General features: G+C 55.2%; 2 protein-coding genes across 2 annotated transcripts; both read right to left on the bottom strand.

Moving 5' to 3' along the window:
- Positions 1-11: 11 nt before the first annotated feature.
- Positions 12-3,553, bottom strand: ZACN (zinc activated ion channel). The gene is made up of 9 exons (XM_006045292.4): positions 3,418-3,553; positions 3,215-3,339; positions 3,032-3,076; positions 2,780-2,886; positions 2,367-2,536; positions 1,467-1,591; positions 1,147-1,354; positions 833-997; positions 12-202 (listed from the first exon to the last, which is right to left on the bottom strand). Exons 1-9 carry the CDS (start codon positions 3,512-3,514, stop codon positions 12-14), a joined length of 1,233 nt encoding a protein of 410 aa, XP_006045354.2. The 5' UTR covers positions 3,515-3,553.
- A 625-nt stretch (positions 3,554-4,178) lies between these two features.
- GALR2 (galanin receptor 2) lies at positions 4,179-8,515 on the bottom strand. Its single transcript, XM_006045293.4, has 2 exons — positions 6,896-8,515; positions 4,179-5,580 (listed from the first exon to the last, which is right to left on the bottom strand). The coding sequence occupies exons 1-2, from the start codon at positions 7,909-7,911 to the stop codon at positions 4,830-4,832; spliced, it is 1,767 nt and encodes a 588-aa protein (XP_006045355.4). The 5' UTR covers positions 7,912-8,515; the 3' UTR covers positions 4,179-4,829.
- Between the last annotated feature and the right edge of the window lie 3,773 nt (positions 8,516-12,288).

Raw genomic sequence — 12,288 nt, 5'->3', positions numbered from 1 at the left:
GGCCCTGCCCGTTACAGCCTGGGCTGCCCGCCGTGGGGTGAGGCCGCTCCAGGGGCTGGGTCCGACTTGCATGTCGCCCACATCCAAAGCACAATGAAGATGACCTGGCTACACGCCACCCCTACCACATACACCTGGAAGAAGATGTGGTCAGCAGCCTCCGCCCAGCTCCTTCTGGACCCCTTCCCTGCTCCAGGGGCTTCTGTGTGGACAGGAAGAGTAAAAGAAGACGTACTGCATGCTCTGCGTGTGCACAAGGGTGAACCCGAGTGCGAGTCTGTGTCCCCCTTCATCAGATTCACAACTAAGGAACAATCGGGTCTGGCCCCTTCTAGATCATCATGAGTTGAAGAAGTGCCCTCTGAGAGAGGCTGTGCAAGCCACAGCGTTTTCCTGTGCTCAGTCACTTCAGTCGTGTCCGACTCTTTGTGACCCCGTGGACTGTAGCCTTCCAGGCTCCTCTGTCCATGGGATTCTCCAGGCAAGAATACTGGAGTGGGTTGCCATACTCTCCTCCAGAGGATCTTCCTGACCCAGGGATTGAACCCATGTCTCTTATGTCTCCTGCATTGGCAGGTGGGCTCTATACCCCTAGTGCCACCTGGGAAGCCCAGGGAGTCTGAAGTCACTGGGGCTTAGGGCGGCTGATTCTGCTCCCTGCTCCAGACCTGCTGCTTGCGAGCGCGGCCACAGTGGAGTCCGGAGAGCAGAGCCGGCCGAGAAGGGTGCAGGAACCTCTAAAGAGCCCGGTGACCTGCAGCCTCAGTCTGCCAGCTCTGCCCCTAGACCTCCTTATCCACCCCCCCAGGAAGGGGCCCCAGCCCCTGCCCACCTTCAGGGTTAGGCCCTGGCTTCCCATGGTCGTGCTGCTCCCCATTCAGCGCTGGGCTGGGGCTGTCCTCTGCCCTGAGGTTGCCCCGGGCCAGGAGCCCGGTCAACAGCACAGTCTCGGTGGTGCTGACAAAGAGCAGCAGCAGCAGGACGGTGAAGTAGTAAACTGGAGAGGGGGCGGAGAAGAGCGGTCAGGAGCCAGGCCTGGCCTCACGGGCCCTGGGACCTGAGCAGAGGCACCCTGGCTCTGGTGACAGCAGGCGGGGGAGCAGAGTGAGGCAGACCCAGCACAGAGCGGCAAGGGCAGGGCCTTACCTAGCAGGGGGTTGCAGGAGGAGGAGCTGGGCAGGGCCTGTATCAGGGAGGAGTGGAAGACGAGGTAGCTCAGAAGCAGGGTCACCTTGTAGGCGATGCGCTCAGTGTAGAGGGGCAGCAGCCCCCCGCAAAGGTCAGCCAACAGCAGCGCCTCCCCAGGGACCAGGAGCGTTAAGATGGCCTTTAGTGCTGTGTTCTGCAGGCGCAACTGGAAGGAAGACAGGGCGTTCAGGGGTTGGGCATAGAAGAGTGAGGTCGTGGCCTCTGACTGTGCATCCCCAACACCCCCCTCAGCCCTTGGTAACCATCTCCCAACTCACCGTCACCTGGAAGCAGGGTACCAGGTGCTGGGGCGGGATTTGGGTTTTCAGATCCTGAACCACGAACTCCCTCTTGACACTCACAATCTCGTTCACCGCGTGGACCTGGAACTCCAGCTCCGTCACTGAAGGGGGAGGGGTGAGAACGGTGAACTCAGAAAGAAATACCCTGTGCCTGCATCTGTCTTGGCAGTAGGGGCAGGGACGGACTGGAGCCAGGGATGACGGAGCCCTCTGATGATTGCTGGGGGCAGACTTGGAAGCTGGTCTGTCCAGGGGCTTTCCAAACTGATTTAGCAATACCCCAAGTTTTCTCCACTTAGAGGAAGGGCCATCTCAGATTCATAAAATGAATTTTCATTGTAAAAATAAACGCACTTTGCACCACTTCACAGAGGGGCAGGGGACATGCTCACAGACTCACTCACCAGTATATCATCTCACACCTGAAATACTAGGATTCGTGGGGCGGCAGCTGTGGTATTTCCCAGAGGGAAGGGATGGAAGGGAAAGTGGGACTACTCTGCCGAGTTGAACATCACCTGCTGGGTTTGTGGGATAATCAGTGGGTGGCTACACCTTCAGGATGTTTCCAGGAGTGAGGCTGCAGCAGCCTGCGCCTCTGGGCTGGACACAAGTGTGCAGTTCGGCCCTGGCTGTTGGCCCAGAACTGTTGCTCTGGGGGTGGGGGAAGAAGACTGGAGGGGCCCACAGCCTACAGCAGGGGAGGACTGGGAGATGTGGCCACTATTTGAGTGGGACATATGGAGTGAAAGAAGCGTGCCCAGCTCCCCTAAGCCGGGGGTGGGCAGGTGCGACCCAGGCCCGGTCCCCCAGGTCAGTGTTTGCTGGGGGCCAGCGGCTCCCCCCCCCATCCCCCAGCTCCTGTTCTGCCAGCACCAGTGTTGCTGAAAGCGAAGAAGGTGAGGTGGCAGTCGCTCTGGTCCCTGGGGAAGTGGAAGAGCTCAAAGTCGCAGTTGGTCTCCGTGGTGAGGGCCAGGTAGAACTCGATGTGGCCGTCCCTGTCTACGCGGGCCTGCGGGCTCTTGTCCTGCCAATTCACCCAGAGGCTGCAGAGGGACAGGCACCCCTCAGAGGGGGGAGGAGGGGGAACCCCAGCATGTTCCCAGCTGCTGTGCACTGCCCTCGGGGTTCTGGAAGGTAGGGCACCATAGTGCACGGGAGTCGTGCCAGTGGTCTGGCGGGGCCACCAGGAGGGGGATATTCAGTAAGAGGACCTCCCGGCTCCAGATGAGTAATAGAGAAGGCTGCGCCTGGCCCGTGCCAGGGAAAACAACCCCTGCCTCACTTACGCCTCCCAAACAGTGAGTCTCGGCATCCAGAGTACGTCCCAGGGCAGCATGATTGGGTTCCGCTGGTGCCCAGTTGAGTTCAAGGCCAGGCGTGTGTTCAGCCAGGACTGGGGACACAAGGATGCTACTAAGGCTCCCAGTGTCCGTGTATATGTGCCCCTGGGCTTAGCAGGTTGACAAAGGCCAGTACGTCTGTGCTGGACTCACAGGGGTCTCTCCCTTCCTCAGCCCCCACCCGCCATGGATGCTCACCAGCCGAAGCAGCAACGTGGAGGACACTGTGTACCGAAGGATGTCCTGGGGGAGGGGAACGGTGTGTCACCTCGGGGGTGGGCACTGTGGCACGAAGGCAGGAGACCCTGGCGTTCACTAGGCTGAGCCCTGTTCCATCTCCAGCTCAGTACTTGGGGCCCCCCGGGTCCTCAGGACACTTACCACGTTAAACACATTGGACACAAACACCTGCACATCCACCACCAGGGGCTTGCTTCCGTTGTTCGGAATCTGGATGTGATCCGGAACCTCCTGGGGTGAGTTGAGGTTGGAGGAGGATGGCCAGTCTGAAGGGTGGAGATCGAGGTCACCCTGTGCCTTGGGACCCAAATCCCAAAGCTCAAGGCCTTATGGTCTCTACCTACCGAATGCCGGCGCGCTAAAGCCCTGCTGCTGAGCCAAAGGCTGAGTGGTTCCGAGCCCGAGGAAGGTGAGATGCAGCAGGAGCCGCAGGGCCATCATGAGAGGCTATGCAGGGGGACTGGATGGAGCAGCAGCGCCTAAGCTACAACCTCTATTTCAGTCACTTCTCTGGGAGACTGGGCAGTCGGTTGGAGGCAGCTGTTCTGTGCAACGACCCTGGAGCCTTAGACTTGGCACACCTGCACCCCAGGTTCCGCAAACACCGAAAGACAAAGCTCAGGACCCAGCCCCGCCCAACTTGCATCTGCCCAGGCTTCCAGGCCCGCGCTCCATTTCCCCCACCTGGAACCAGTTTTCACATTCAAGACTCACCAAGCAGACGAGGCATGCATGGGACCCCTGCCTAAACATACACACACCTTTCCCTGACAAGGTCCTTCCAATCTGGGCAGGTGCAACCTGGGTTTCCACAGCAGGCACCTGCCTGGCTAAGCACCGAAACCCTTACCACAGCGCTCTGTGCCCAGCCATGTGAAGGTGGCACACCCTTGAGAGTTTCCCTGCCTCTCCTCAAACAACTAATTTCATGTCAAAGGCCTTGGCTCAAGGACTCCAAAAGTGGGGCAAACCTGGGAACAGCTAGGGGCTCGCTTCTGACCAAAGCCCCTGGGGTATTTCTGCTCCCTGTAGGATTCTCAGGCTGCCCCAGGCCAGCAGTGCCTTAGAAACACCACTGTGCACCCTAGAGCAGGACTGATGGCTGTGGGGGTGACTTTCCTAACCTAAGGATAAACCTGCCTTGGAGACCAGGTCCCAGACAGCTGCAGGGAGGGAAGGAAACTCAAGGGCTGAAGGTGGTTAGGCGCTGATCTGGTTGGCGTGACTCCATAGAGCCTCAGAGAGCTGGCAACAGGCGAGGACCTGCCACACACCTGCACACAAACGCTAATGGGAACACACACAGTGTCCAGGTCTGCCAAGTCTGTCATCATCTGACTTGTCCAGCATGCTCTGACAGCTTGCTTTTGTGCTGCGCACTGGCAGCTGCTGTTTCCTCGATTTATATACACCTGGTGTGTCCAGATGGCCACGTGCAAAGAGCCTTAGGTCATCTTAGGTCGTCACACACTCCCCAGTATCCATTAGGGGTTTCTAGGCGGATTTTAACTCTGCTGCCTTCAGTGCAGGCCCCTCTCTTGTACTCATCCATCCAGAGCTCCCCTGGGAAGTCCCAGAGGCTTCTCACCATGGAGCCTGGGGCCCCTGAGACAGGCAGAGACAGCGCGCCACAGCACGTGGAATGGTTTGCACGTTTTATTAACAAATGAATTTCCCTCCACGATCCCCCAACCTCTGACTCCAATCGTTCAGTACCCAAGCATACCCCCTTAGTGCCCTTAAGTCAACTTAACTGTCAAGATGCCTTTGGGGGCCTTTGGGTCCTTCCCGGACAGGTCGGGAACGTGGCTGGACGACTGGCCGCGGAGAGGCGCCGGCACAGGGGCAGAGGGTCAGTCGACTCGCGCTCCAGCACGCTGCCGCCGTGGGGGGCCCGGGGCGCGACGCACACGCGGCCCGAGGCTCTGCGCGGGGCGCGGCGCAACAGGCCCGCGCAGATCTCTCGGAAACCCTTGCGGAAGTGCTTGGAGACGAGAGCGTAGACGATGGGGTTGACGCAGGAGTTGGCATAGGAGACCAGGTGCGAGAGGATGCGCAGCGCGTAAGTGGCGCGCGTAAGAGGAAAACGGCCGAACCACACGCAGAGGATCAGCGTGTGGTGAGGCATCCAGCAGAGGCAGAAGAGCGCGGTCACGATGATGATCATGCGTGTCACCTTACGCTTGGCGCGCCGGGCGCCCGAGCCGGCGGCCGCCGGGTCGACGGCGCACCAGAGGTAGCGCAGGGTGAGCGCGTAGGTCAGGCCGAGCACCAGGACCGGCAGCAGATAGCTGACGACGAAGGTGCAGAGGTCCATGGCGCGGCGGCGCGGCGCGCTCCACGCCGGGTGGCACACGGTCAGGTTGGCTAACCGGGACTGGCGATAGTAACTCAGGTACGGCGCGGAGAAGAGCAGCGAGAGCCCCCAGACGAGACTGATGGCCGCCATCGCGTTGCGAGGCGTGCGCAGCTCGCGGGAGTGCAGTGGATAGCGGATGGCCAGGTACCTGCGGGTCAGGCCAGAAAGCAAGACGTCGGGTGAGCCAGCAGGATTCGCGGGAGCCAGGCCGGACCCCTCCACCTCGAGTCCCGCACTCACCGTCCGGAAAGTTCTCCAGCGCAGCGTAACGCCGCACAAGCCCAGAGGGCGACACCGAGCATCCCATCCCGGACACCCTCAGCCGCGCCCACCCGTGGGGCGGGACTCGGGAGCAGGAAAGGCTATTCATTTGTTCTTTCTGAGACTACGAGCACTGTCAGACTCCACCCGGGCGGACACCCCCAAGATTAAACCGGCTTCGGGGTTCTGGCAGGCTGTGATTACTCACCAGTGATGTTGCCCCCAGAGGTAGGACCCAGGCGCTGAGGCTCTAAGAGACAGCCTGGAGACACCTCAGGCAAGGTACAGAGGGGATTTCTTAAAGAATCCGGCGCTAGCCTATCGGAACTGACACACTTAGTGCTCAGTGGAACTGGGGGCGGGGGCGCTGGTGCATGGGGAATGTGGCTTCACCTCTTTGCCTGTCCAGGGAAGGAACCTGAGGACGGAGGGGGCCAGGGAGGTAGCAGAGTCAGACCAGGATTCCCACCCCAGGAATCATCCCGGTGTCCTTCCAAGCTTCAGCATTCAGGGGGACCCTTGGGCCCACTCTTCTCCTGCCCTTGACTCCAGGCCTGTTGGTAGGGTGCAGAGGTGGGGTGGGGTAGGGTGGGACCAACCTAGGGCCCCTGGGGCGGGCTTGCTTGGAGTTTGGTGTGGGCCCTCACAAAGGACCCAGATTCTGCAGTCGGAGCCAGAGTAGACTGTGCCGAGCAAACTGTGGTTTGGAGGCCAGCGAGGTGGAGGTGCCTGAGCTTGACAAGAGGAGACAGACGGCTGACTTCAGGCACAGGGTTACAGGATAGGCCACTCTGAGCGAATCACTTATAAACCCGGTTTGGTCTGTAAACTGGGCACAGCAATCCTTCCTGTCCCAGCCTCCCAAGGGGCCTTGACCCTCAAATGAAACTCAGCATGGGAAAACGCTTCCTACCCAGAAAGGCCATGCTTTATCAGACAGCGAAGGGCTGGAGAGCTGAGGTCCTGAGTCCCTGAGGAGCCTAGAGTCCCTGAGGAGGCACCTAACAGAGGGACACCAAGGTCCCCCATTCTTCCTCCTCGTTTTCCTCCAACACACCTGCTTGTCTTTCACTCCCTCCTGGTGCCCCTTCCTTCCTAGCCTTCTCTCTCTCCTCTCTGCACATCTCTCCTTGACCCTCAAGTGCAGCCCCCTTCCTCTCAGCTCTAGCCTGCGTGTGCGACCCCCTGGGATGCCAGCTCACCGGTCCAGGGAGACGGCGGCCAGCGTGAAGCTGCTGGCGTGCATGGTGAGGAAGATGAGGAAGTGCACCGCCTTGCAAAGCAGCGAGCCGAACACCCAGTCGTCCAGGGTGTAGATGGTGGCCTGGAAGGGCACGCAGCACACGATGAAACACAGGTCGGCCACGCCCAGATTGAGGATGAACAGGTTGGTTGTGCTGACCGCCTGGCCACTGCGAAGCAGCACGGCCAGCACCAGTGCGTTGCCTACGGTGCCCACGAGGAAGATGAGCGCAAAGAGCGTGGGCACGATGACCGCCTCAAGCTGCCAGCTGTTCCCGCCTCCCGCCTCGCTTGTGTCCTCGGTGTCCAGGCCACCCGAGCCATTCATGGTGCCGCCGCCCCGGGGCTGCCTGGGCTCCGGCAGCCGTCTGGGTCCTGGCGAGCGCGCAGCTCCGGGGGCTCCAGCCGCTGCAGCACCCGGCGCGACTCGGCGGAGCTGCGAGCGGAGTGATCTCCGCGGCTGGGGCAGGAGAAGGGGGTGCGCGGGGATCAAGGGGAGGAGCGAGCCGCCGAAGTGGGGATGATCCCGCTGGCGGCCGACCGCGCCAGGGGAAGGGCTGCCCAGGGACCCCGGCGCGCCCTGGCCAAGGCACAAGCAGCCCACCCCGGGGTCGAGGGCCGAGCGCGTTCCTGCTCCCTGGCCCTCCGGCTTCGTCGGCGCGCTCCAGCCTCCGGCTTCGAGCTGTGCCGAGATGAGCAGCGAACCGGCCTCCGGGGCAGATGCCGGAGGGACCGACCGCAGGGACCTGTGGGCGCGCCTCTGTGCTTCTCTGCAGCCTGGCAGGCGCGCCGGACCTCCCAGGGCAGGCTGGGAGGCGTCCTCCAGAGAGTTCCAGGTGCCCCCTAAAGTGTGGAGGTGGGGGTGACGAGGAGCGGGGGCGGATTGGGTAGGGGGCTGCAGTTTTCCCGACCTGGCGAGTGGGATGCCATTGCCGCGTGCTCCACGCCTCTTCCCGCTTTTAATTCCCAGGAGCATCGCGCCTCACAGGAACCCCAGGGAAGAGACGAGGGAAAGGTGGAAGGATTTCGTTCTCTTCTCTCCCGCGCTGAGCGTTTCCCACTCCGGTTCAGTCCAGTAAAAGTTTACTGAGCATCTCCTGTGTGTCAGGCTCCGTTCCCAGCGCCCTGCCTCCGTTTCCTCAATATTACAGTATGGGCTAATAACACCTTCGAGGGGGCTCTGATGAGAATGGGAGGTGTGTGTGTGTGAGACCTGAGGCCAGTTGGTAGAATCTGAATGAATCAAAGTCTTCTTCTCTTTTTCCTTACTCTATCCAGATATCCAACAAGGGGAAATAAAAAGGAAACACAAAACAGCAGAACTGAGACTTCTCCAGTGGTCCTGTAGTTAAGACTCCACACCAGTGCAGGCGGCCAGGGTCACAGAACTCAGATCCCTCGTGCCACATCGAAGAGGGGCACAGCCAAATTAAACAAACCAACCACAGCAGAGTTATTGATATGCATCAGCAGCATTTTCTGAGATAGCCAGGAGGGTGTTTAAGTTGCAAAAACACTTAAATATTTATTTATGATGTTGACATGGTGGTGGTTTAGTCGCTAAGTCGTGTCTGACCCTTTGTGACCCCATGGACTGTAGCCTGCCAGGCTCCTCTGTCCATGGGATTCTCCAGGCAAGAATACTGGAGTGGGGTGCCATTTCCTTCCCGACCCAGGAATTGAACCCAGGTCTCCTGCATTTCAGGCAGATGATTTACCAATTGAGCTATGAGGGGAGCCCTCAGATAGATGTTGACATACTAAGCATCAAAAGTTTGTGACCCGGAATCATGACTGTTTCTATATAACTTTAAAATTGGGTTTGAACATCACCACCTTCTGCAGCTTAACCTCTGCTTCACTTTTCCTTGCCCTGTTCCTTGCTGTTTAGTCACTAACTCGGGTCTCATCTTTTGTGACCCATGGACTGTAGCCCACCAGGCTCCTCTGTCTGTTGGGTTTTCCAGGCAAGACTACTGGAGTGGGTTGCCATTTCCTTCTCCAGTCCTGTTCCTGGGGTCCTAGTCAAAAACTTCCTTTTTCCACTCCCCCTCACCCAGAACCTCAGCCTCAGGAGCCCAGCTGCTTGCTCCTCTCGGTAAGAAAACCTTATTTACACCTCTGCCCTGCCTGCTTATTCATGGATTAGGAAGATAACAACCGTTCATTTTTCTGAGATGCTTGCCATTCATTTATTCAATACACACTTGTAGAGCACCTACTCATTTCCGGGCACTGTTCTGGGTCCTCGGGATTTACCAGTGAGCTCTACTAAGATCAAGGCCCTTCGTGAGCTTCTTTTCTAGCAGGGGAGAGAGACAATAAATGTAACTCAAGTTATTAATCAGTTGATAAGTACTTGCAGGAAAAGTAAATTATAGAGTGAGGGAATTAGGAGTACTGGAGTGGTGGTGATGGTGCAATTGAAGATGGGGTGGTCAAGCAGACCTCATTAAGAAGGTAACATTTAAGCAAAGACTTGGATGAGGAGACAGGGCTAGCCTAGCTGATATCTAAGGAACTTGAATTCCAGATGGAACAGCCAGTGCAAAGGCCCTAAAGCAGGAGTGTGTCTGTGTCCCTAAGCAAGGAGGGGGTATGGCTTCAGTTGAATGAACAAAGAGATTGGTAGGAGAGAACATGAGAGGCATAGCATGCAGGATTTTTTCCATTGTGAGGAAGGCTTCTAGTCTGAGGAAAAAGAGAAGCCATGGCAGTTTTGACTAGAGTACTAACATTGATCTGACTTAAAAAAAAAAAAAAGGCTTTATTGAAATGTAATTCACACACCATGGAGTTTACTCATATACAGTGTTTATTTGCTTTAAAAGACGCTTACTCCTTGGAAGGAAAGTTATGTCCAACCTAGATAGCATATTCAAAAGCAGAGACATTACTTTGCCAACAAAGGTTCGTCTAGTCAAGGCTATGGTTTTTCCTGTGGTCATGTATGGATGTGAGAGTTGGACTGTGAAGAAGGCTGAGCGCCGAAGAATTGATGCTTTTGAACTGTGGTGTTGGAGAAGACTCTGGAGAGTCCCTTGGACTGCAAGGAGGTCCAACCAGTCCATTCTGAAGGAGATCAGCCCTGGGATTTCTTTGGAAGGAATGATGCTAAAGCTGAAACTCCAGTACTTTGGCCACCTCATGCGAAGAGTTGACTCATTGGAAAAGACTCTGATGCTGGGAGGGATTGGGGGCAGGAGGAGAAAGGGACGACAGAGGATGAGATGGCTGGATGGCATCACTGACTTGATGGATGTGAGTCTGGGTGAACTCCAGGAGTTGGTGATGGACAGGGAGGCCTGGTGTGCTACGATTCATGGGGTCGCAAAGAGTCGGACACGACTGAGCAACTGATCTGATCTGATCTGATCTGATAGTCACTAAGTTGTGCAAACACCACCACCATCTTAGGACATTTTTGCTCCCGCCAAAAGAAATCACCTCAACCCTAGCCCACCACTCTTTCTGTCACTATGTATACAGTCTCTTTTCCAGCCACCCATGGGATTTTCCAGGCAATTTTCTCTCCCAGGGGCTCTTCCCTACCCAGGGACCAAACCCAAGTCTCTTGGGTCTTGTGCTTTGCAGGCAGACTGTTTACCACTTGAGCCTTTAGGGAAGCTCTAAAAGGTTATTGCTGTCAGTTAATCACAGGTTGGAGTTTCTGGAAGGGCATTTTCTTTTCCTGATAAGCGCTCCTACACTAGCCTTGAACTTTCCTCGGGCTCCTCTTCCCCACTTGAATCTATAGCTTTACCTGTTCCAGACATTTTATATGAATGAAATCACACAACATGTGACCTTTTGTGTATAACTTCTTTCACTTAGCCTAATTTTTCAAGATTCATCTGTAATGTATCAGTACTTCATTCCTTTTTATGGGCAAATATTGTCCCATTGTGTAATAATTACATTTATCCATTTCATTTGTTGATAGACATTTAGGAGACTTTTTTTCCCCTCCCTTCTTTTTTTCCCTCTGGCCATGTAGGATCTCAGTTCCCTAACCAGAGATAATTGAACCAGTGCCCCCTGCTGGTTCAGAGCAGGAAGTTCAGAGTCTTAACCATTGGACCGCCAGGGAAGTCCCAGACTGACTTTTAAAAAAAACTATTTATTTTTTTACTTTGCTGACAAAGGTCCCTCTAGTCAAAGCTATGGTTTTTCCAGTAGTCAGGTATGGATGTGAGAGTTGGACCTATAAAGAAGAATTGATGCTTTTGAACTGTGGTGTTGGAGAAGACTCTTGAGAGTCCCTTGGACTGCAAGGAGATCCAACCAGTCCATCCTAAAGGAAATCAGTCCTGAATATTCATTGGAAGGACTGATGCTGAAGCTGAAACGCCAATACTTTGGCCACCTGATGCGAAGAACTGGAAAAGACCGTGATGCTGGGAAAGACTGAAGGCAGGAAAAGAAGGGAACGACAAAGGATGAGATGGATGGCATCACTGACTTGACGGACATGAGTTTGAGCAAGCTCTGGGAGTTGGTGATGGACAGAGAAGCCTGGCGTGCTTCAGTCCATGGGGTCGCAGAGTCGGACACGACTGAGCGACTGAACTGATAATTTATTTTTTAATTAAAAAAAACTTTGGCCGTATTGTATGGCTTGTGGGATCTTTAGTTCTCCAACCAAGGATTGAATCCATGCTCTTGGCAGTGAAAGTGTAGAGTCCTAACCACTGGACTACTAGGGAATTCCCTAGATATTATTTTTAGTCATGGTAAAATATAAAAAACACAGTTTTCCACCTTAAATATTTTGTGTGCAGTCAGTAGTGTTAAGAATATTCACATTGGTGTGAAACCAATCTCCAGAACTTTTTGATCTTGCGAAACTGAGACTCTATACACATTAAGCACTACCTCGCCATTTCCCTTTCCTCCAGCCCCTGGCAACCACCATTCTACTTTCTATGGATTTCACTACACTACATACCTCATTTAAGTGGAATCCTACCATGTCTGTCTTTTGGTGACTGGCTTACTTAGCACAATATTTTCAAACTTCAATCATGTTGTAGCAGTGTCAGAATTTCCTTCATTTTTAAGGCTGAATAATATTCCATTGTAGGGATTAGACCATATTTTGCTTATTCCTTGAGGGCCACTGAGTTTCTTCCATCTGTTGGTTATTGTTAATAATGCTGGTATAAACGTGGGTGTACAAATATCTCAAGACCCTGCCTTTAGTTCTTTTGGACATATACCCAGAAGTGGAATTGCTGGAGCATATGGTAATTCTTTTAATTTTCTGAAGAGCTGCCACACTGTCTTCCACTGTGGATGTACCACTTTATGTTTGCACTAAAAGTGCAGTAGTTACAATTTCTCCATATCCTCA

Source organism: Bubalus bubalis, chromosome 3 (genome assembly GCF_019923935.1).
Source record: "Bubalus bubalis isolate 160015118507 breed Murrah chromosome 3, NDDB_SH_1, whole genome shotgun sequence".
In the NCBI taxonomy this organism is placed as follows: Eukaryota; Metazoa; Chordata; class Mammalia; order Artiodactyla; family Bovidae; genus Bubalus; species Bubalus bubalis.
This window is presented reverse-complemented; position numbering and strand designations above follow the sequence as displayed.